Below are 23,875 nucleotides of genomic sequence, written 5' to 3'. Positions count from 1 at the left end.
CAAACCTTTCTGTGCCCATGCATTCCCATTGGACATAACATACACGCCCCGATGAAGAGGGATTTTGTGCAGGTCTAGATGATTGACGCCTTGTGAAAAACTTCCACCCCATCGCATAAGGTGCGTCACCTGTTTTCCGAAAGTAGCCAAACTGCTAGTCGGCTCTATACGGCGCCTGCGCCTGCCGTGTAGAGCTGACTGCGCAGGCGCCGTATAGAGCCGGCTACTTTCGGAAAACTGGTGACGCGCCTTATGCGCAGGGGGGAAGTTTTTCACAAGGCGTCAATCATCTAGCCTCTGCATAGGAACGCCTACTCCCGCGGGAGTGAGAACCCGGGTGGAAAATAACAATAAGACGGTATGTACAGCAAAAAAAAACGGCATAGTGTAAATGTTGGGATTATGCTGAATGGAATGTTAAATACATGTTTCTAGGGTGAACCTCCGCTTTAAGAATAAATGATTGAAACACCATTTTGTCCTTATTTCCCATAACGGGATATTTTCCTTTTTAGGAAGGACACTGTGCCAGACTTCACAGGTGAATTGTGTCATTTTATAAGCCCAATGAATAGAGAAGGCAAGATGGAAGAGGGAATAACATGATTTAATATCATTTACAAGGACATTATGACAATTTCAAAGGGCTCACTAAATCTAAAAAGAATGATGACAGAGAGATGCAATCTTTTTCTTAGACCTGTAATAAAACTTTAACCCTTTACAACTAAAGATAAAGCCATCAGCCTATGTTTAAGATGAACTCCACATATACAAGAAAAGATTAACATTTATCCCACATTACGTAATAAAATACAACCCAGATTTCCAAAAAAGTTGGGATGCTGTGTAAAGTCTAAAAAAAAACAGAATGCATTGATTTTCTAACCTCAAAAACCCAGATTTTATTTACAATAGAAAACATATCACATGTCCCCAACTGTCCCCGATTTCGAGGGACTGTCCCTGATTTGGAGAAATGTCCCTCTGTCCCTCATTCCTCCTCATTTGTCCCTCATTTTGGTCTGATCTATATAGATGTATAAAAAAAATTCCCTTTTTAGCTATCAAAAAGTGTTTCCCAGTGCTAAACCTTTCGTCTGATTTCCAAATTGCTGCATTTGTAAATTCCAAGAGCCAATATAAAGGAATAGCGGTGGTAAAAAAAAGCACTTATGGATTTAACAAATCTTGTTTTTTGTACAATTCTCCTTTAAGGGGGCGTGGAAAAGGGTGTGTCCTTTGCCTGCATAATTTTGCTGATGGGTGTCCCACATTCCCATCTCAAAAAGTTGGGAGGTATGTATTTAAACTGGGAACATTTTCAATTTTCACCACTTCCCATGGGGAGTGCGCTCTCAGCACAGTAATGTATTTACATAGGGCCATGTTAAAGCCCGCCATGCTCTGACGTTCACGGAAATACATCACATGCGTAGTTTGAACATCTTTACATATGTGGGCATGGCCTACATATATGTTCACCACTGCGCGCGAGCACGAGACAATTTTTTTTTTTATTATTATTTGTTTTATTCCATTTTTTTTCCCACTGTCCCTTTAAAAAAAAGTTTTTCTATGATCGCTATAATTGTTATAAATGTGCTCTTTATGGAGATATATGGGGTCTATAAGACCCCAAATCTCTCCCCTACTTTTAAAAGAAAAATTATAAAAAAAAGAAAAAAAAAACATGTTTTATCTTTTGACAAAAAAAAAAGCCTTGTTTACATGTCAGAGGGACTGGAAGTGATGTCATGACGTTGCTCCGGTCTTCCAAGGTCACAGAGATGAGCAGAGGCCATCTTACCTCCACTCATCTCTATTGCAAGCCACCGATTGGGTCCCAGGCTTCATCAATCAGTCAGGTAAGCCCAGGAAACACGGGGAAGCGGTGAGGGGTGGCACCCCTCCCACCGCTTCTAAAAGTGATCTGTAAGCCCAGAAGCACAGGGAAGCGGTGGGGGGGGGGGTGGCACCCCTCCGCCGCTTCGAAAAGTGATCCGTAAGCCCAGGAGCACAGGGAAGCAGTGGGGGGTGGCACCCCTCCCGCCGCTTCTAAAAGTGATCCGTAAGCCCAGGAGCACAGGGAAGCGTGGGGGGGGGGTGGCACCCCTCCCACCGCTTCTAAAAGTGATCTGTAAGCCCAGAAGCACAGGGAAGCGGTGGGGGGGGGGGGTGGCACCCCTCCGCCGCTTCGAAAAGTGATACGTAAGCCCAGGAGCACAGGGAAGCAGTGGGGGGTGGCACCCCTCCCGCCGCTTCTAAAAGTGATCCGTAAGCCCAGGAGCACAGGGAAGCGTGGGGGGGGGTGGCACCCCTCCGCCGCTTCTAAAAGTGATCCGTAAGCCCAGGAGCACAGGGAAGCGGTGGGGGGTGACACCCCTCCCGCCGCTTCTAAAAGTGATCCATTGGCGAATTTGCCACTCGGACAACTTATCTTGTAGCGAATCGCCGGCTGAAGAAACAATACCGCGGTGATGGCATATTACTACAGCCATAACCCCTATTTTCCACTTGCTGACCAGGATGTCGTCTGTGGTCAGAAGAATCAAAGTTTGACATTAATTTTGGAAACCATGGGCACCACGTCCTCCGTACCGAAGAGGAGAGGGACCTTCCTGCTTGTTATAAGAGGTCATGTTCAATAGCATGCATCTCTGATGGTATATGGGGGGGGGTGCATTAGTGTATGGAATGGGCAGCTTGCACATCTGGAAAGACACAATCAATGCTGAAAGTTATATCCAGGCTTTAGAGCAGCATATGCTCCCAACCAGACAAGATCTTATCAGGGAAGGCCTTGCAGGTCTTAGCATGACAATGCTAAACTGCATACTGCATCTATGACAACAGCATTGGTTCGTAGTAGAAGAGTCTGAGTGCTAACTGGCCTGCCTGCAGTCCAGAGCTTTCACCAATTGAAAATATTTGGCGCATATTGAAACAAACAATACGACAAAGAAGACCCAGGACTGCTGAGCAGTTAGAATTCTATATCAGACAAGAATAGGGCAACATTCCTCCTCCAAAACTCAAGCACCTGCTATCCTCAGTTCACAGACGTTTAAAGAGTGTTGTTAAAAGAAGAAAGGATGCTACACCATGGTAAACATGGCCCTGTCCCAACTTTTTTGAGACATGTTGCTGCTATCAATTTAAAAATGACTGTATTTTTTTTCTTAAAAAGCTACATTTACTTAGTTTAAACATTCAATATGTTTTCTAGTGTGAATAAAATATGGGTTTACAAGATTTGCAAATCCTTGCATTCCGATATTTATGTAGATTTTACACAGCATCCCCATTTGTTTGGAATTGGGGTTGTACAGATTCTATAACAACTTACATCTATTTATATGTTTGCCTCTTGCAATCCCTTATATAGAAAACCTGGAGTGGGAGGGACAGCAGTGTGAGGCAGATTATTTTGCATCACATAGTGCAGTAGGTCTAACACTGGAAGCTTACTGACTGTAGGAATAATAATAATTTTCACTGTACTGTGAATAAGACAAAGGGAGCAAAAATGCAGCAAGGGGCAGCAAAGATGCAAACAAGGAAGGTGGGACTTTGCATTTTTGCTGCCCCCCTGCCGCATTTTTGCTCCCTTTGTCAAAATGACAGGGATGGAGGCACATGACTATACCCAGTCATGGCTTAATTTCAAGTCCCAAATTCCCCAATCCCCCCTCATAACAAGTACTGTGAATAAGCTTAGGATAGGTCAACCACATTTTTAACCTACAATGAAGAATACAAATGTCAGGGATGTGTTTAGCTCTTCGCCTAGGTTTCACCTTTAAGAAAGATGTACCACAAAACCAATGACTAGCAACAGCATAAATAATGTTTTCTCAGTGCACATTATTAAAACTTTACCTGTAATGTTCATTAAGCAAAATTTAAGTCTGTATTCACCCAACAAAATAAAAATAAAAAAAGAGGAATACAACAAATGTGCAGCTTTGATTTGTTCTATTGGAGCCAGGTGGGCAGAGTCCTCCCCTGGCTTCTCAGTTATAACATCATTTGCAATGTACAGGTAATTAATACATTGCCATTGTTTCTTTTCTGTACCTGTAAGATATGACTTCCTAGATGAGTGTCAAAGACGTCAGAGGCCACAGAACTGGGACTCCTCCTCCTCTGGGATCCTATAACTAAAAAAGAAAAGCTCTTTACAAATGGGTTTCAAAATCAAATTCAATATTTTGGCAGATAATGCAGACAGACAATGTATTTGTACATTACACAATACATAAAAGAAAAAGGACCAATAATATATTGAGGGCACCACATCTTAATTTAAAAGAAATAAAGACATTTGAAAAAAAATTACCCAGTGGACTTCCAATGTACTTAAACAATTAAATATTGAAAACATATAATTTTATTATTACCGTATATACTTGAGTATAAGCCAAGTTTTTCAGCACATTTTTTTGTGTTTAAAATCCCCCCCTCGGCTTATACTCGAGTCACCTTTTTGCGTCTGATCTCCCAGACTTTGGGGACCCGGTACCGGCCTGCCGTAGGTCCCCTGGACCCCAAACTTGGCACACTCTTTCTCTATAAGTGTGAAAAGTTTGTTGTCCAGGGGACCTACGGCCAAGGAGCACCGATTTTTCAAAGCCGGGCACCCCTTTTATAGATTCCCATGTTAAATGGTAATTTCTCTAGTGAGGTCCAGGGGACCTACGACCGGTACCGGCCGGTCGTAGGTCCCCTGGACCCGTAACTTGGCACACATGTAGCCCAATTTCTCCTCTATAAGTGTGCAAAGTTTGTTGTCTAAAGGACCTAAGGCTGGGAAACACCGATTTTTCAAAGCCGGGCACCCCTTCAATGGACTCCCATGTTAAATGTCAGTCTAGTCATGTACACAGTGAGGCACGGGCATAGTGAGGCATGGGCACAGTGAGGCATGGGCGCAGTGAGGCATGGACACAGTGAGGCATGCACATGGATACAGTGAGGCACAGTGAGGCATGCAGATGGACACCCTAGGCTTATACTCGAGTCAATACGTTTTCCCATTTTTTTGTGGTAAAATTAGGTGCCTTGGCTTATATTCGGTTCGGCTTATACTCGAGTATATACGGTAATATAATATAAACAAATACAGCACATTTGTATTCAATAACCTAAGTAAATTCATATTCATATAACCATATAGGTAATTTATGTAAAACCATCAAAATGCTAGACATAAAAAAATCCAAAAAGGTGTGGAGTATTAGACTGGGGGTGGGACTAGCCCTTGACCTGCATTTCCCGAAAATCAGATTCCGCTTCTTCAGGAGAATCAATGAGGTATACAATCTAAGGTAAAACAAAAACATTACAGTATAGAATTTATACTAACAGCAACATATATATATATATACCTCATCCATTCTCCTGAAGTAGCTGAATCTGATTCCGGGATACGCGCTCAATCAAGGGCTAGTCCCACCCCCACTCGGGTCTGATACTCTACATATTTTGGGATTTTTTATGTCCAGTATTTTGATGGTTATACTGTACATAAGTCACCTACATGTACTGTATATGTACTGAGGATGTGACATACATTCTAGATAAGCTTAATATTTTTTTTAGAATATTGAATACAAATATGCTGTAATTTTCTTTTCCAATCATTTTTATTATTAGAAATCTGCAGAAAAGTACATGGCACAATCAACTTTGTCATACAGGGCTGGTGGTATGTAAGAATCAGAAATCAGAAACCGTATATTGCTTGGTCGAATAATATAGCGGTAGTCAACAAAAAAGAAAACTCGAGCATACTGAAAACAATTATCGACTATAAAATAGCATTATGATAATTCCATTCCTATCATTCAGTGCACTACAGGCCATATGAGTCTATGGGCTTCTTCCAATAAATCGCAGGCTCATGTAGGCAAGAGTTCCCACAGAACCAACAATGGTAAGGGAGTTCAACTAATAAGTGGAAAAGGGAATAGAAAAGTCAGAAAAAAAAGAGGAAAGAAAACGGAAAGAAATGTGCACCCTTTGATAACTATATATATATAGGCCCGGATTCACATACAACGGTGTATATGTATCGCGCCGTAGCGTATCTCTTTTACGCTACACCGACGCAACGCAGAGAGGCAAGCATGGAATTCACAAAGCAAATGCTCCCAACGTTGCGCCGGCGTAACGTAAATTCGTAGGCGTAAGCCAGCCTAATTCAAAGTAGGTGGAAGTGGGCGTGATCCATTTAAATGAAGCGTGACCCCATGCAAATGATGGGCCGAACGAACGGCTCATGCGCTCCCCCGTGGACGCATCCCAGTGCACATGCTAAGAATCACGTCGAAAATACTCCCTAAGATACGTCGAATCACTGCCTACGACGTACGCCCAGCCCTATTCACGTACTACGTAAACAACGTAAATAACGACGGCTGTGTTCCCTGGTGCAGCCATTTGCATTGATGCTGTTGACTTACACCTGCTTTATGGGTCGTAACTTTACGCCGGACGTACAGCTTACGTAAACCGCGTATATTAATGCGCCGGGCGCAAGTACGTTCGTGAATCGGCGTATCTCACTCATTTGTATATTCGAATCGTAAATCAATGGGAGCGCCTCTTGCGGCCAGCGTAAATATGCGCCCACAATACGACGGCGTAGGAAACTTACGTCGGTCGGATGAAGCCTGATGAAGTCGGATGAAGCCTATTTACAGGCGTATCTTGCTTTCAAAGTCAGGCGCATAGATACGAAGGCGCATATGTGCATTTACGCGGCGTATCTCGAGACGCGGTGTAAGTGCTACGTGAATCCGGGCCATAGTTATCAAAGGGTGCACATTTCTTTCCTTTTTCTTTCCTCTTTTTTTCTGACTTTTCTCTTCCTTTTTCCATATATATATATATATATATATATACCCTTCCAACGAGGTCAGGAGGGTCCTGAAAGATACTTTGTCCAGGAATCCCATGTTTTCTCAAAGAAAGCCAGCCTGGAGTATAGCTGTCATTTATTTATTGATCATAATCCATGTCAGTTTGGCCTTAATGAGCTCAAAGGGGATCATAGGGGACTTCCAGTATCTTGCAATGGAAATCCTGGCCACTGTGAAAATAAATGCGATCAAGCGTCTCACATGACCTGGTGTCCCCTCCACCAGTCTCCCTAGAAGCGCCCGCTGTGGAGACTTCTTTAGGTGTGTGCGCCAGTGGAATATCTCCTAAATGGTGCATGTTTAGGAGATATTAATTTTACCTACAGTTAAATATTATTAGAAATAATAACTAAATTCCTCCATGCTTTTAAGAACAATCCAATGCAATAGTGATATTGCTATTCGTGCTTTTTTTTGTGCATTTTTTTTTACAAATAAATATCTTAAAAATGTGGCCTGCATTTGTATTCAGACCCATTTACTCTGATACCCCTAACTTAAATTTAGTGGAACCAATTGCCTTCAGAAGTCACCTAATTAGTAAATAGAGTCCACCTGTGTGTAATGTAATCTCAGTATGAATACAGCTGTTCTGTGAAGCCCTCAGAGGTTTGTTAGAGAATCTTAGTAAACAAACAGCATTATGAATGCCAAGGAACACACCAGACAGGTCAGAGATAAAGTTGTGAAGAAGTTTAAAGCAGGGTTAAGTTATGAAAAAATATCCCAAGCTTTGAAAATCTCACAGAGCACTGTTCAATCCATCATCCGAAAAAGGAAAGAGTATGACACAACTGCAAACCTACCAAGACATGGCCGTCCACCTAAACTGACAGGCTGGGCAACAAGAGCATTAATCAGAGAAGCAGCCAAGAGGCACATGGTTACTCTGGAGAAGCTGCAGAGATCCAAAGCTCAGTTGTGAGAATCTGTCCACAGGACAACTATTACACACTAGTACACACAGTCGGAATCTCCGACAACAAATGTTCAATGTGAGCTTGTTGTCATAAAATCCAACCGCGTGTATGCTCCATTGGACATTTCCGACAACAAATGTTTGAGAGCTGGTTCTCAATTTTTCCGACAACAAAAGTTCTTGTCAAAATTCTGACTGCGTGTACACGATTCAACGCACAAATCTACACATGCCTAGAATCAATTTGACGCATGCTCGGAATCATTGAACTTCATTTTTCTCGGCTTGTCGTAGTGTTGTACGTTCTTGGAGTTCGCAATTTCCGACAAGATTTGTGTGACTGTGTGTATGCAAGACAAGTTTGAGCAAACATCCGTCAGAAAAAAATCCACGGTTTTGGTGTCAGAATGTCCGGTCATGTGTACGCGGCATCAGTCGTGCACTCCACAAATCTGGCCTTTATGGAAGAGTGGCAAAAAGAAAGCCATTGTTGAAAGAAAGTCATGCAGTTTGCGAGAAGCCATGTGGAGGACACAGCAAACATGTGGAAGAAGGTGCTCTGGTCAGATAAGACCAAAATGTAACTTTTTGGCCTAAAAGCAAAACGCTATGTGTGGTGGAAAACTAACACTGCACATCACCCTGAACTCACCATCCCCACTGTGAAACATGGTGGTGGCAGCCTCATGTTGTGTAGATGCTTTTCTTCAGCAGGGACAGGGAAACTGGTCAGAGTTGATGCGAAGATGGATAGAGCCAAATACAGGGCAATCTTATAAGAAAACCTGTAATGCCCTGTACACACGATCGGTCCGTCTGATGAAAACGATTCGATGGATTTTTTCATCAGATAACCGATGATACTGACTTTCACCAGTCTTGCCTACACACCATCGGTTAAAAATCCGATCGTGTCCAATACAGTGACGTAAAACACAACGACGTGCTGAGAAAATTAAGTTCAATGCTTCCGAGCATGAGTCGACTTGATTCTGAGAATGCGTGGATTTCCCCACAGACGATCGTTTTTTTCCATCGGTTTTTTAACCATACGAAAATTTTAAAACAGGTTCTATTTTTTTTCACCAACTAGAAAAAACTGATGGGGCCCACACACGATCGGTTCGTCCGATGAAAACGGTCCATCGGTCCGTTTTCATTAGACAAACCGATCGTGTGTACAGGGCATTAGTCTGCAAAAGACTTTAGACTGGAGCGGAGGTTCACCTTCCAGCAGGACAACGACCCTAAACTTAAAGCCAGAGCTACAGTGTTAGAATTGCCCAGTCAAAGTCCAGACCTAAATCCAATTGAGAATCAGCGGCAAGACTTGAAAATTGCTGTTCACAGATGCTCACAGATCCAATCTGACAGAGCTTGAGCTATTTTGCAAAGAATGTCACTCTCTAGATGTGCAAATCTGGTAGAGACATCCCCAAAAAGACTTGCAGCTGTAATTGCAGCGAAAGGAGGTTCTACAGAGGTTTGAATGAATACAAATGCACGCCACACTTTTCACATATTTATTTATAAATCGCTTACCTTTTCCTTCCACTTTACAATTATGTGCCACTTTGTGTTGGTCTATCACATAAAATCACATCAAAATACATTTACGTTTTTGATTGTAACATGACAAAATTTGGAAAATTTCAAGGGGTATTTCAAGGCACTGTAAGTGTTACACAGTGTTGATTCTTGCAAGAAATGATGCACCTTGAATCCACCACCAAAGTGACAAAAGTGTGTCTAGCTCCCTTTAGAGTAACACTCACCCGACCTAATTGCCATTCATTCTCATAAGTGGCAATAGCGCTTAAGTTGTTCAACTCTATTCCAAAAATTCAAAACCAAATCTCCAAATTCCTTATTCCATTAATTCTTATTTTAACAAGCATATGCAGAAAAGAACAAAACTAGCCTGCAATAGTGTATTACTTCCAATCACAAGATTTTTTTTATTTTAAAAGAAATACACTTACATTTAAAACCAAATATAACATGCACTGAACATAAAATGGTGCCAGGTAACGATCCTGCAGCGATCTCACAACCTCCACGCTGGTTGCAATGGCTGCTAGGTTCTATATATTACATCACTGTACACCATGTGCAAACGTGATCCTGCTTCACAATATTTACAGTGACACGTCTCCATGTTAAATCACCATTCTTTGTGAAGATATTTCACCACCACTAGCAGCACATCTCAAAGGGTTGATCTACTAAATCTTTGGTCAAAGATTGTATTTGTCCTTTTAAGGAAAATGTTGGAACCACTTTATATACAAAGGATGTCATCTCTCAAGGCCCTCATAATCCAGAGAACAATGCCAGAATATATCCAAAATATCACAATGCAGACAAGAAATACACTCACATTAAATTGTGCACTATGCCAGTCCATTGAATAATGTTTTGAACTTCCTGTCAAATGTTTGTCAGCACAGGACATTCCTAAAAAATATGGAGGAAAGTGCCACCATTTTCTCCACAATGCCAACAGGTGTCGGGAAAGGATGGATTCGGGGAATGCAACAAACGGGGGACCCTGTACCACTGCATTATTATGTTCGATCCCGTTTCCTGGAGATTGTTATTGATGGATGATTTGTGAGCAGAGTAGTTTTTTATCTACCTGTTCTTGGATAAAGCAAACCTGTAAGTTCCTTTTCCATGTCTATATGGTATGGAGAGGGCCTACCTCAATGAGGGCTGTAATCAAGATGGAGCAGAGTTTGGAGAGTTAATGTCAGCATTGGCCTTTTTCACTACACAACAAAATAAATTAAAGGTGCAGGTAAATGTTTTGTCATCTACTTTCATGGATTATTTTTTGTGCAGCTCCTGTGGGAGTGCACAAACAATCTCTCACTCTAAGCCTTGACACCAGGACTACATGTTCCATGAACACTTGCATTCAACTTGTAATGCACATGTGTGCTGCAGTATTACAGATGTACACAATGCATTTTTCTCATATAATTACTACAGTTTTTTCATTAAATATAATAAACTTTTTTGGCCAGTGACATTGTTACAGATTTACTTATGTGCTAGTGCAGTATTGGCTGAACTGTTACTAAAAGGCAAATGGGCATAAAGGCAGGTGGTATTAAAGATCTCTTCAGAACACAGATACTGTATGTCCAGAGTGTCAGAACCTACCTGTTTAATCTTCGGGGGGGGGGGGGGAAGGGGGAGCACATATTGCAATGGCTCCATAGAGAAAATTATAGTGATCGGAGCCACTGTAGAAACAGGAGTGAAGTTAGGCAACAAAAAAAAAAACAATCTTGTGCTGAATGGAAGAGACTGTAAGCAAGATGCCTTAGCAAACAAGATTACATATAAGTCTGGCTATTTGATGTTATTTTTTATAAATGGGTTTAATAACACTCTGAATGTTGGGTGGATACGTTTCACAGTTGATCTGTGCCATTCATGGCTATCAGCAACAATCTGTACATCTAAGATATGCTGATTCACAGAAAATCTGCTTTGTTGGTGGGCACAGAGCCGTTCATAGACATAATGAGCTATTATATTCCACTAACACATCTGCAGATCTTCTTTGTACATTTTCAGTCCTATTTCTAGTCCCTGCGGAAAAACAAACTTCTCTCTTCCTGTCACATGAAGCCTAATAAAAAGGAGAATACTGAATGGAGAATGAAAAGATTGACGCTTATTAATGAGAGAAGATTTTACTAAATCTGCCCATAGAGATGATATCGTTCCGATATGACTGTTTATATACCGTACATATCTGGTGATTAACGTTTACCTCTATAAGGCCTCCCTTTGCCATCCCTAACCCATCTAGCTGCTCTCTAGGTGAACAGTTACCTGTGCAGGTTAGAGAACTATTGTACCCAACACTGCTTTAGTCCTCCTTCGTCTCCATTCAAAAAATCAGGAACGCTCAAAAAGGGAAATAGTCCAGTTTGTCGCACTCCTGGTAGATCATTACTGTAGGCCCTGCAATATCTGACCACACTTTAATAATGGGGAGAGGCAGACAGATTAATACTAAACCCAGGACCCTGCATTCACTATACAGGCAGTCCCAGAGTTATGAAAGGACTGTAGGTTTGTTCGTAAGTGGAATATGTTTGTAAGTCGGAACACTGCTTGTAAGTGTAACTTCCGGCTGCGCAGGGATATGGTATGCTCCGGCCTCCGCCTGTGGAGGGATATGGGATGTTCCGGCGTCCGCCTGTGGAGGGATGTGGGATGTTCCTGCGTCCGCTTGTGGAGGGATACAGTATGTTCCGGCGTCCGCCTGTGGAGGGATGTGGGATTTTCTGCCGTCCGCCTGTGGAGAGATATGGTATGTTCCGGCGTCCGCCTGTGAAGGGATGTGGGATGTTCCGGCGTCCGCCTGTGGAGGGATGTGGGATGTTCCGGCGTCCGCCTGTGGAGGGATATGGTATGTTCCGGGGTCCGCCTGTGGAGGGATACGGTATGTTCCGGCGTCCGCCTGTGGAGGGATGTGGGATGTTCTGCCGTCCGCCTGTGGAGAGATATGGTATGTTCCGGCGTCCGCCTGTGGAGGGATGTGGGATGTTTCGGCGTCTGCCTGTGGAGGGATGTGGGATGTTCCGGCGTCCGCCTGTGGAGGGATGTGGGATGTTCCGGCGTCCGCCTGTGGAGGGATGTGGGATGTTCTGGCGTCTGCCTGTGGAGGGATGTGGGATGTTTCGGCGTCCGCCTGTGGAGGGATGTGAGATGTTCCGGCGTCCGCCTGTGGAGGGATGTAGGATGTTCCGGCGTCCGCCTGTGGAGGGATGTGGGATGTTCCGGCGTCCGCCTGTGGAGGGATGTGAGATGTTCCGGGCGCTTCTGGGGCTCCTCTGGCCATGCAGTACATAAAGTACTGCAGTGTGGAATGTGGCAAGATGGCTACTCGGAGGTATCAGGACCAGCGTGGAGCACAAGCAGAAGAGATTGGGGCCGTTCGTAAGTAGGAGTCGTTCGTAAGTCGGATACTGCCTGTATCTGGTCTACCACAGTACACAGAACATGGAAATGCAATTACTGCAGTAAATATAATCATCAGCAGTTAGAGCAGTCTTGTGACTTATCAGTGTCTGGTTAAAGATTGAAGGATGTGTTTTCATTCTGCACAGACTGTCCTTTAAGGCTGCAGGACCCCTGACCCTCTGTCTGGACAGTGCTGATTGGCCCTGTGCTGATCACATGCAATCTCCCAAGAAACAAAAACCTCTCTAGCAATATGCATTAAACTGTGAATGTGCAGCTTGTCCCCTAGCCTCTGTCTTATCAGGAGATAGATTGTGGGCTGTGGAAGAAGGGGAGGACCAGAGGAGACAGGATCAAACAGCCTTTTTACACAATGCAGAGGATTTACCCCTTAGGTTCCACAGCGAGTATACCAAGCATGCTTTATTGCATGTACAGACTGATCTTACTGTTGTAGGTTTAGTAATGCTTTAATAAGTGCGCTCTGTTAATGTGGTAGTTGCTAACAGAATATAGTATAGTAAAAATGTGTTAGTGTTATAGTTAGTGACTATTTGACCATTCTCATATTTGTTGTGATCTTGTAACATAAAAATGAAAATAATAGTCCCTAATTTGAGACACCTTGAAACTTCTTGGTGTCAGACATAGGCCAGCTTTGTTTATACTGTATGTGAACAGAGGGCCATATTCTCAGTGAAGTTACGATGGAGTAAGTCAGATACTCCATCGTAACTCCCTTTTTTGGCCAGTGTATCTATGCTCCTATGCTCCTGATTCCATATTCTCTAAAAATATCCGCCTGCTGCGCTTAGGGCACTTACACTCCGCTGTCCCAACTTACTGGAGCAGGTGTTGTATTCCCCAAACACTTGCTCCATAAGTTGGGACAGCGGAGTGTAAGTGTCCCGGCGTAGCCTGGCGGATCTCCAAGGGGGCGTCTTCTATTCAAATGAAGCGCGCCCCCGATGCGAAAGAACTGGGCATGCGCCGGGCTGCAAAAAGCCCAGTGCGCATGCTCCAGTTCTCGGCGGAAAACGTCAATGACGCCGACGTGTGCGTCATTGACGTAAAGTCGTATTCAAGAACGACTTACGTAAACGACGTACCCAACGAAAAAACACGACGGGGACCCGACGCCATCCGTAACATGGCCTACGCGAGACTTGCGGAAACTTACCCCTCATATAGCAGGAGTAAGTTTCCGCTTACGCAAACGACGTTAGCGACGGTTACGCGACGCAAACTCGTTCGGGAATCGGCGTAGAAGGATCATTTGCATATGCAAATGACTCCTTCACGTAAATGCCATCTAGCGGCGGTCGGCGTCATTGCATTTAAGATCCGCCAGTTTAAGTGACTTACAGATGGCGGATCTTAAGTGTATCTATGCAAAAATGATTCTGAGAATCAGGAGCATAGATACACTGGCCAAAAAAGGGAGTTACGATGGAGTATCTGACTTACTCCATCGTAACTTCACTGAGAATATGGCCCCAAGTGTTTGGGGAATACAACACCTGCTCCAGTAAGTTGGGACAGCGGAGTGTAAGTGCCCTAAGCGCAGCAGGCGGATATTTTTCGAGAATATGGCCCAGAGTTTCTAATTGACATGCTATTGAAGTGTAAGGCCCCGTACACACGACCAGTTTCCTCGGCAGAATTCAGCTTCCGACCGAGTTTCTGGCTGAATTCTGCCGAGGAAACTGGTCGTGTGTACACTTTCGGCCGAGGAAGCCGACGAGGAGCTCGACGAGGAAATAGAGAACATGTTCTCTATTTCCTCGTTGTTCTATGGGAGCTCTCATCCCGCCGAGCTCCTCGGCGGCTTCAGGGCTGAACTGGCCGAGGAACTCGATGTGTTTGGCACGTCGAGTTCCTCGGCCGTGTGTACGAGGCTTAAGGTGGCCTACACAATGGAATTTTAATGCTCAGGAAATTGAACTTTGAAGCAATTGATGAAGGAGGTAAAAGAAGGAATAATGTACACACTTGGTTCAGGACAAGGAGCAGAGACCCAAACAATAATATGTGTGGTGGGGGGCAGATAGAGAGGGAACAAGTTATATGTGTGGTGGGGGCAGATAGAGATGGAACAAGTTATATGTGTGGTGGGGGCAGATAGAGAGGGAACAAGTAATGTGTGGTAGGGGGGCAGATAGAGAGGGAACAGGTGATATGTATCGTGGGGGGGGGCAGATAGAGTGGGAATAAGTCAATTGTGTGGTGGGGGGCAGATAGAGAGGAAACAAGTAATATGTATGGTGGAGGGAAGATAAAGAGGGAACAAGGAATATGTGTGGGGTGGGGCAGATAGAGAGGGAACAAAAAATATGCGGGGGCACATAGAGAGGGAAAAATTAATATGTGTGGTGGGGGGCAGATAGAGATGGAACAAGTAATATGTGTGGTGGGGGGCAGATAGATAGGGAACAAGTAATGTGTGGTGGGGGGGCAGATAGAGAGGGAACAGGTGATGTGTATGGTGGGGGGGGCAGATAGAGAGGGAACAGGTTATATGTATGGTGGGGGGGGGGCAGATAGAGAGGGAATAAGTAAATTGTGTGGTGGGGGCAGATAGAGAGGGAACAAAAAAAATGTGGGGGGCAGATAGAGAGGGAAAAAATAATATGTGTGGTGGGGGGCAGATAGAGATGGAACAAGTAATATGTGTGGTGGGGACAGATAGAGAGGGAACAAGTAATGTGTGGTAAGGGGCAAATAGAGAGGGAACAGGTAAAATGTATGGTGGGGGGGGGGGGGCAGATAGAGTGGGATGTTCCTGCGTCCGCCTGTGGAGGGATACAGTATGTTCCGGCGTCCGGAACATACTGTAGTGAGTAAGTGAGTAATGTGAATGGGGGGATAGGTATAGGGGGAGAAAGCAATGGTAATGGGGGGAGTGGGGGCAGATATAGGGGAAGTGAGTAATGTGAATGGGGGGTGTGGGGGAAGATACATTGGAGAGAACAATGGTAATTGGGGGGGGGGGAGTGGGGGCAGATACAGGTAAAGTGAGTAATGTGAATGGGGGGACAGGTAAAGGGGGAGAGAAAAATGGTAATGGGGGGGGGGGGGGGCAGATACAGGGGAAGTGAGTAATGTGAATGGGGGGACAGGTATGGGGGAGAGAGCAATGTGAATGGGGGGGGGCAGATACAGGGTAAGTGAGTAATGTGAATGGGGGGACAGGTATAGGGGGAGAGAGCAATGGTAATAGGGGGGGGGAGTGGGGGCAGATACAGGTGAAGTGAGTAATGTGAATGGGGGGACAGGTATAGGGGGAGAGAACAGTGGTAATGGGGGGGCAGATACAGGGGAAGTGGAAGTGAGTAATGTGAATGGGGGGGACAGGTATAGGGGGGAGAGAACAATAGTAATGGGGGGGCAGATACAGGGGAAGTGGAAGTGAGTAATGCGAATGGGGGGACAGGTATAGGGGGACAGAACAATGGTAATGGGGGCAGATACAGGGGAAGTGAGTAATGTGAATGGGGGGGACAGGTATAGGGGGACAGAACAATGGTAATGGGGGGCAGATACAGGGGAAGTGGAAGTGAGTAATGTGAATGTGGGGGACAGGTATAGGGGGAGAGAACAATGGTAATGGGGGGGGGCAGATACAGGGGAGGTGAGTAATGTGAATGGGGGGACAGGTATATGGGGAGAGAACAATGGTAATGGGGGGGCAGATACAGGGGAAGTGAGTAATGTGAATGGGGGGACAGGTATAGGGGGAGAGAACAATGGTAATGGGGGGGGCAGATACAGGGGAAGTGAGTAATGTGAATGAGGGGACAGGTATAGGGGGAGAGAACAATGGTAATGGGGGGCAGATACAGGGGAAGTGAGTAATGTGAATGGGGGGACAGGTATAGGGGGAGAGAACAATGGTAATGGGGGGCAGATACAGGGGAAGTGAGTAATGTGAATGGGGGGACAGGTATAGGGGGAGAGAACAATGGTAATGGGGGGGCAGATACAGGGGAAGTGAGTAATGTTAATGTGGGGGACAGGTATAGGGGGAGAGAACAATGGTAATGGGGGGGGCAGATACAGGGGAAGTGAGTAATGTGAATGGGGGGACAGGTATAGGGGGAGAGAACAATGGTAATGGGGGGGGGGCAGATACAGGGGAAGTGAGTAATGTGAATGGGGGGACAGGTATAGGGGGAGAGAACAATGGTAATGGGGGGGGGGGGGGGAGATACAGGGGAAGTGAGTAATGTGAATGGGGGGACAGGTATAGGGTAGAGAACAATGGTAATGGGGGGGGGGGGGCAGATACAGGGGAAGTGAGTAATGTGAATGGGGGGACAGGTATAGGGGGAGAGAACAATGGTAATGGGGGGCAGATACAGGGGAAGTGAGTAATGTGAATGGGGGACAGGTATAGGGGAGAGAATGGTAATGGGGGGCAGATACAGGGGAAGTGAGTAATGTGAATGGGGGGAGAGAGGAATGTGAATTAAGAGGTATATACAGGGGGGAGTACCTATCATTGGTGATACATGAGTTAAGTTTGCTGCTGGTGGCGGAATCCCACAGCAGTTATATTGGACGCTGCAATCCATCTTAATGTTATATGGGATGAACAGAAAAAAAGGTTTCTAAAACAATACCACACAATGACAAGATTTTTTTGCATAAAAGTTTGCAAAAACCATTAAAACGATGTGCACCTATGCATGTCTTATATGGCTTTTAATCAGCGCGGATCATCCGATATATACAGTCCTGTAGAAGGATAATTGAATATCTGTTGGAAGCAGAAAGTAAATGAACATTCAGGCCCTTGGCAACCACCATTGTTCAGTAATTTAATATCCTTGTGCCGAGTTCTCTGAAGCCACCATTGTTCAGCAATTGATTATCTGTGTGCTGAAGCTCCTGCAGCCCTGTCTATGAGAAAATCTCTATTCGGGGGCCAAGGGCTCCTCTACTGCAGATGCCAGACAACTTGTGTCTAAACTCCGGGCCTTGGGATTAGTAAGGCGAGCAGTTCAGTCCACATTACTCCAAATTTAAAATGACACCTGAGTGCCACAGTGCCAAGTCCTGATTAACGAGGTGTAATTAACCTACTCGTTGTGAGATACTGAAATTAGAATTAATCCATTAAAAGTTTTTTCTCCCCCCCCCCCTCCCCCCCCTTCAATTATAAAACTACAGTAAAACCAATCTGTCTAAAACTCTTCCACTGATTGCCTTGGTTATAATATCATTGTTTGGAGCAGTACAATGCTGTTATACTTATACTTTAAGCTCATTAGTGTTCAGAAGAGGCTTAAGAAATATTTCATCATTGTGATGGAGTACACTACTACTCCCAGCATGCACTAGGGCTGTTCACTATGATGGTATCCTTAGTGTAATTTATGAATATTACATGGCTATGTTAAAAAATAATAGTAACTATCAAAAGCCTTTGATTGTCATGAACTGGTATTTTATCTCAAGGAGACAATATTCCTGTATAGCTTTACTTCCAAGAGCTCCAAAGGGTAGCTAGGAATTATCACTCTCCTCTATACCACCACAGTATTAGTTAAATACTGTACATATACTGTATAAAAATGTTTTTACTTGCCAAAGGATTTGTAATCCCCTTTAGAGAGTTCTGTAATTTCAGACATTCCTGTCTGACAACACAGCCAGGTCATGATGGATGGATTAATCCTTTTTTTTCACAGTGGTGTATGAAGAGAAGTCCACACCGGTATCTGGAATCTCCCCTTACCCAGGTATCATCCCACAACCTGCCATGGCCAATTAGAAATGTCGAGCTGAAGCGCTTTGCAAACATGGCAGAAAAAGTAGGCAGTGCCAAATGGGAGGTTTGTTGTTTTTGTTAATGTACTTAAATTTAGATTTTTAGATTGGCCACTAGAGGGGGCAAATACTCATATTGCAACCGCTGTCTTCCTTTTTAACTACTTCCATACTGGGCCAATTCTGGCATTGCTCTCAGTCATGTAAAAATCATTTTTTTCTAGAAAATTACTTAAAACATAGAGGCCCAGATTCTCAATGGTGTTACGACGGCGCAACACCATTTGCGCCATTGTAAGTCCTAATCTGGCCCCGGGTATGTATGCGACTGATTCATAGAATCAGTTGCGCATATAGATACCCATTAGATCTGACAGGCGTAAGGCTCTTATGCGGTCAGATCTTAAATGCAATTTTTTTCCCGCCGCTAGGTGTCGCATCGTCGTTTTCCCCGTCGTCTATGCAAATGAGGTAATTACGGGAAATTCCCGAACATACGCGCGGTCGACGCTGAGAATTTACGACGTTTCCGTAGCTAAAGCGACGCGTAAGGTTTCCTCTGCTATTATGAGGGGCAACCAATGTTAAGTATGGCCGTCGTTCCCGCATCGAAATTTAAAAAAATTACGTTGTTTGCGTAAGACGTCCGTGAATGGCGCTGGACACCATTTACGTTAACGTCTAAGCAAATGACGTCGGGGCGACGTCATTTAGCGCAATGCACGTCGGGTAATTTACCCGACGGAGCATGCGCAGTACGCTCGGTGCGGGAGCGCGCCTAATTTAAATGGTGCCCGCCCCATTTGAATTGGGCGGGCTTGCGCCGAGCGCTTTTACGATACACCGCCGCAAGTTTACAGGTAAGTGTTCTGAGAATCAGGCACTAACGCTGTAAACCTGCGGCGATGTAACGTAAATCACATACGTTACGCTGCCCAGGACCAACATAATTGTATGAGAATCTGGGCCTATATATATATTTTTTTTTTAGCAGAGACCCTAGAGAATACAATTATGGTTGTTGCAATTTTTTATGTTACAAGGTATTTGCGCAGCAATTTTTACAAATGCGTTTAAAAAAAAAAATAATGAATTAAGAAAAAAAAAAAACCCACTAAAGTAACCCATTTTTTTTGTATAATGTGAAACATGATGTTACGCCGAGTAACATGAAGTTGAGGGTCATAGAGATGGCCGGAGACCAGATTCATTCTCCGGCATGCCAATCACACTGGTGACCGGGGAGAAGCACCGGAGGGCGGCGGAAGGGGGTTTTCCCCTCCTGCTGCCTGTAAAAGCAATCAAGCAGCTAAACAGCCACTACAATGGCTTTTACTTTGCAGGGAATCGCTTGCTGACAAAAAAAAAGATATGTGAATGCCTGCAGCTGCGCTCAAAGTCCAGGACGTCGTATGACATCCTCTGGGGGTGGGAAGTGGTTGACATCTGTTAGAATATTATATCAGCCCCACAGACTGTGCATTGGTCTCAAATGAGTTGGGCAGCTCATAGACTAGTAGTTCTCTCTGATCAAATGAGTATTGAGTATGAATAACAGTTTTTGATTACAGATGGAAAGGCCAAACTATATTATGTTTTACCACTTCAAAACCGCACGCCGTCATATGACGTCCTTGACTTTGTGAGGGGATATGTGAATGATGGGTGCAGCTGCAGGCATCATTTAGATATCATTATTTTCAGCCGGCGATTCTGTGCACGTTAAGAATGATCATAGCGGCAGTTTGATCATTCTTACAGGCGATGGAAGGGGACGCCCCCCCCCCTCCCACCGCCATCCAGTGCTTCTCTAGATGGTCACCTCTATGACAGTCGAAGGCCCTGGCGCGACGTTATGACGTTACACCTGGGCCATGGATGTAAACAATGTCGCGGTCACGGCTGTCAGCATGAGATCGAGGGGATTCTTTTTTCCGATCTCATGATTTCCAGCCTGGAGGAGAGATGTGGGGTCTTATTGACCCCGCATCTCTCGATAAAGAGGACCTGTCACGATAGATTCCTATTACAAGGGATGTTTACATTCCTTGTAATAGGAAAAAAAAGTGATCAAAAAATAAATTAAATGTAAAAAAAGTGTAAAAATTAAAAATATAAAGTAAAAAAAAAAGGATCTTGCGCTCAGAAGCGAACACACACGTAAGTCCCACCCACATATGTAAACGCCGTTCAAACCACACAAAGTATCGCCGCGTGCGTTAGAGCGAGAGCAATAATTCTAGCACTAGATCTCCTCTGTAAGGCCCCGTACACACGACCGAGTTTCTCGGGAGAATTCAGCCAGAAACTCGATGGGAGCCGTATTCTGCCGAGGAAACCGGTCGTGTGTACACTTTTGGCCGAGGAAACCGACGAGGAACTCGTCGAGCCAAATAGAGAACATGTTCTCTATTTCCTCGTTAGTCAATGGGGAAACTTGGCTCGCCGAGATCCTCGGCGGCTTCACAAGGAACTCGACGAGCAAAACGATGTGTTTTGCTCGACGAGTTTCTCGGACGTGTGTACGGGGTCTAACTCTAAACTGGTAACCTGTAAAAAAAAATGGAAGCGTCGCCTATGGAGATTTTTAAGTTTGGCGCCATTCCATGAGTGTGTGCAATTTTAAAGCATGACATGTTGGGTATCTATTTACTCGGCGTAACATCATCTTTCACGTTATACAATACTGTTACTGTTTTGTTATTTTTTAACAGTTTTTTTTCCAAAGAAAAGGCGTTTGAAAAATTATTGCACAAATACAGTGCGAGATAAAAAGTTGCAATGACCGCCACTTTATTCCCTAGGGTGTCTGCTAAAAAAACATACATAATGTTTGGGGGTTCTGAGAAATGTTTTAGCTAAAAAATAATGATTTTTTTACATGTAGGAGAGAAGTGGCAGAATAGGCGCGGTATTGAAGTGGTTAAATGGTACCTGTAAATACTTGCTATTGTCCCTATAATAGAACTGATAGGCACTGAGCTGCTTTGTGTCAGACAAATCCAAGCATTGTGGAGATTTTCTGCAGCCTCTAAGCTGTCCTGTTTTAGCCTCAATGCAGCAGGTCAGCTGGAAACATTGGTGTGACCGTCCCCATGTAAGGACAAAACAAGAAAACTGACGCTCTTCCCAATTTCACACACAAGCAAAATGTAGCAACTGTAACTAAAAAGCTGTTTTTCATCTTCCATAAAATATAAATTGAGATTTTCCCATTTGTGTGTAGAAGAAATAGTGATTTGTGTCTGCCGTCGAGGAGAAGCGTAAAGAATTCCCCTCCTCTTCCTCCTCCAGGGAGGATAAAGCGTCTCTCTTGCTCTGCTCTGTGCCCTTGTCACTATGACCTTGGACTCGGAATCCCCGCTTCAGCCACTGTTGGGCCACCAGCATGTATTTCATATGCAGATGAGAACTGATATATGCAGATCGGATGCATTATATGCAAATGTGAATCATTCAGATGTAAATTGTCTGCCCTGAAGCATGTTGGCTGTGTGAGAGAGGCTGTGTGTATATATCTCAGTCTGTGCAAGTGTGGCTGTTTGTGTCAAACACGGAATCTGACGGCAGATAAGAACTGCTTGGCCTATCTGCTCCATGACTAGACTTTTTAATCCTTGCCCTTTTGTCTGTCTAAAGGATTTTCTGTTTCCCTGCATTTTCATGCATTCACGGCAAAAGTGTGTCTGCGTCACCTAAAGCAATAATACACGCCACAATGCATTTAGGCCGCCGTTCAAGCTAATGCTGTAGATCTATATAGGCTTTTTAACCACTTAAGACCCAGACATTTAGGCAGGTAAAGGACCTGGCCAGTTTTTGCGATTCGGCACTGCGTCGCTTTAACTGACAATTGCGCATTTGTGCGATGTGGCTCCCAAACAAAATTGGCGTCCTTTTTTCCCCACAAATAGAGCTTTATTTTGGTGGCATTTGATCACCTCTGCGGTTTTTATTTTTTGCGCTATAAACAAAAATAGAGCGACAATTTTGAAAAAAATTCTATATTTTTTACTTTTTGCCATAATAAATATCCCCCAAAAATATATATAAAATTGTTTTTTTTCCTCAGTTTAGGCCGATACGTATTCTTCTACCTATTTTTGGTAAAAAAATCGCAATAAGCGTTTATCGATTGGTTTGCGCAAAATTTGTAGCGTTTACAAAATAGGGGATAGTTTTATTGCATTTTTATAAAAAAATAAAAACGTTTTACTACTAATGGCGGCGATCAGCGATTTTTTTCATGACTGTGACATTATGGCGGACACATCGGACAATTTTGACACATTTTTGGGACTATTGTCATTTTCACAGCAAAAAATGCATTAAAAATGCATTGTTTACTGTGAAAATGACAATTGCAGTTTGGGAGTTAACCACTAGGGGGCGCTAAGGGGGTTAAGTGTGACCTCATCTGTGTTTCTAACTGTAGGGAGGCGGGGCTGGACGTGTGATGTCATTGATCGTGTTTCCCTATATTAGGGAACACACGATCAATGACAGCGCCACACTGAAGAACGGGGAAGCTGTGTTTACACACAGCTCTCCCCGTTCTTCAGCTCCGGGGACCTATCGCGGGACTCCAGCGGCGATCGGGTCCGCGGGTCCCGCGGCTGTGGTCACGGAGCTTCGGACCGGGCTGGGTATGTACAAAGGCGTACAGGTACGTGTTTGTGCCCAGCCGTGCCATTCTGCTGACGTATATCTGCAGGAGGCGGTCCTTAAGTGGTTAAACAAAATACCACAAACCACAATAAAGTACACTACCCTATGGCAACTGTCTATCCTTCTTACCAGAAAAAAACAGTGCATGGGTGGCACACAGGGCAGAGAAGATCATCGGATGGCTTTACCAAAGATATAGCTCTGGCAAAGCAATCGTTATCAGCTCACTGTTAATTCTGAGCATAATGCCCAGTACACACAATGAGATTATCGGACCAACGAACGTCTGTTCTCATATCGAAAATAAAGAGTTACTAAAGTTGTGAAAATTCTCGTACGTCAGAATAAAAATTCGGAAAGTGATGTCATGTGTTGTAGTGTATTTTTAAACAACAACTGTACCGGTTAAACGGAAATCGTACGATCTGGTATCGTATGAGAACGATTTTCATGCTTTTCCGATCAGATAATATCGGACGAATTGTCATGATCGGCTCACGAAACCTGTGTGCTAACAATCAGATTATCGTACATACGCTTTGAAAGTGGTATTTTGTGTATGATTTTTCTGATCATGTGTACGGGCCTTAAGACCTGTAACTGA

The 23,875-nt window shown here is 44.1% G+C and overlaps 1 protein-coding gene across 1 annotated transcript in view; it reads right to left on the bottom strand.

Moving 5' to 3' along the window:
• NPAS3 (neuronal PAS domain protein 3) overlaps nt 1–23,875 on the bottom strand; it is a 589,204-nt gene that overhangs the window by 218,562 nt on the left and 346,767 nt on the right. The window contains exon 4 of the mRNA XM_040333134.1: nt 4,081–4,163. Within this exon, the coding sequence (XP_040189068.1) occupies nt 4,081–4,163 (83 nt within the window). The remainder of the gene's footprint in view (nt 1–4,080; nt 4,164–23,875) is intronic.

Source organism: Rana temporaria, chromosome 13 (assembly GCF_905171775.1).
Source record: "Rana temporaria chromosome 13, aRanTem1.1, whole genome shotgun sequence".
NCBI lineage: Eukaryota > Metazoa > Chordata > Amphibia > Anura > Ranidae > Rana > Rana temporaria.
Note: the sequence above shows the minus strand (reverse complement) of the source record. Positions and strands in the feature narration are given on the sequence as shown.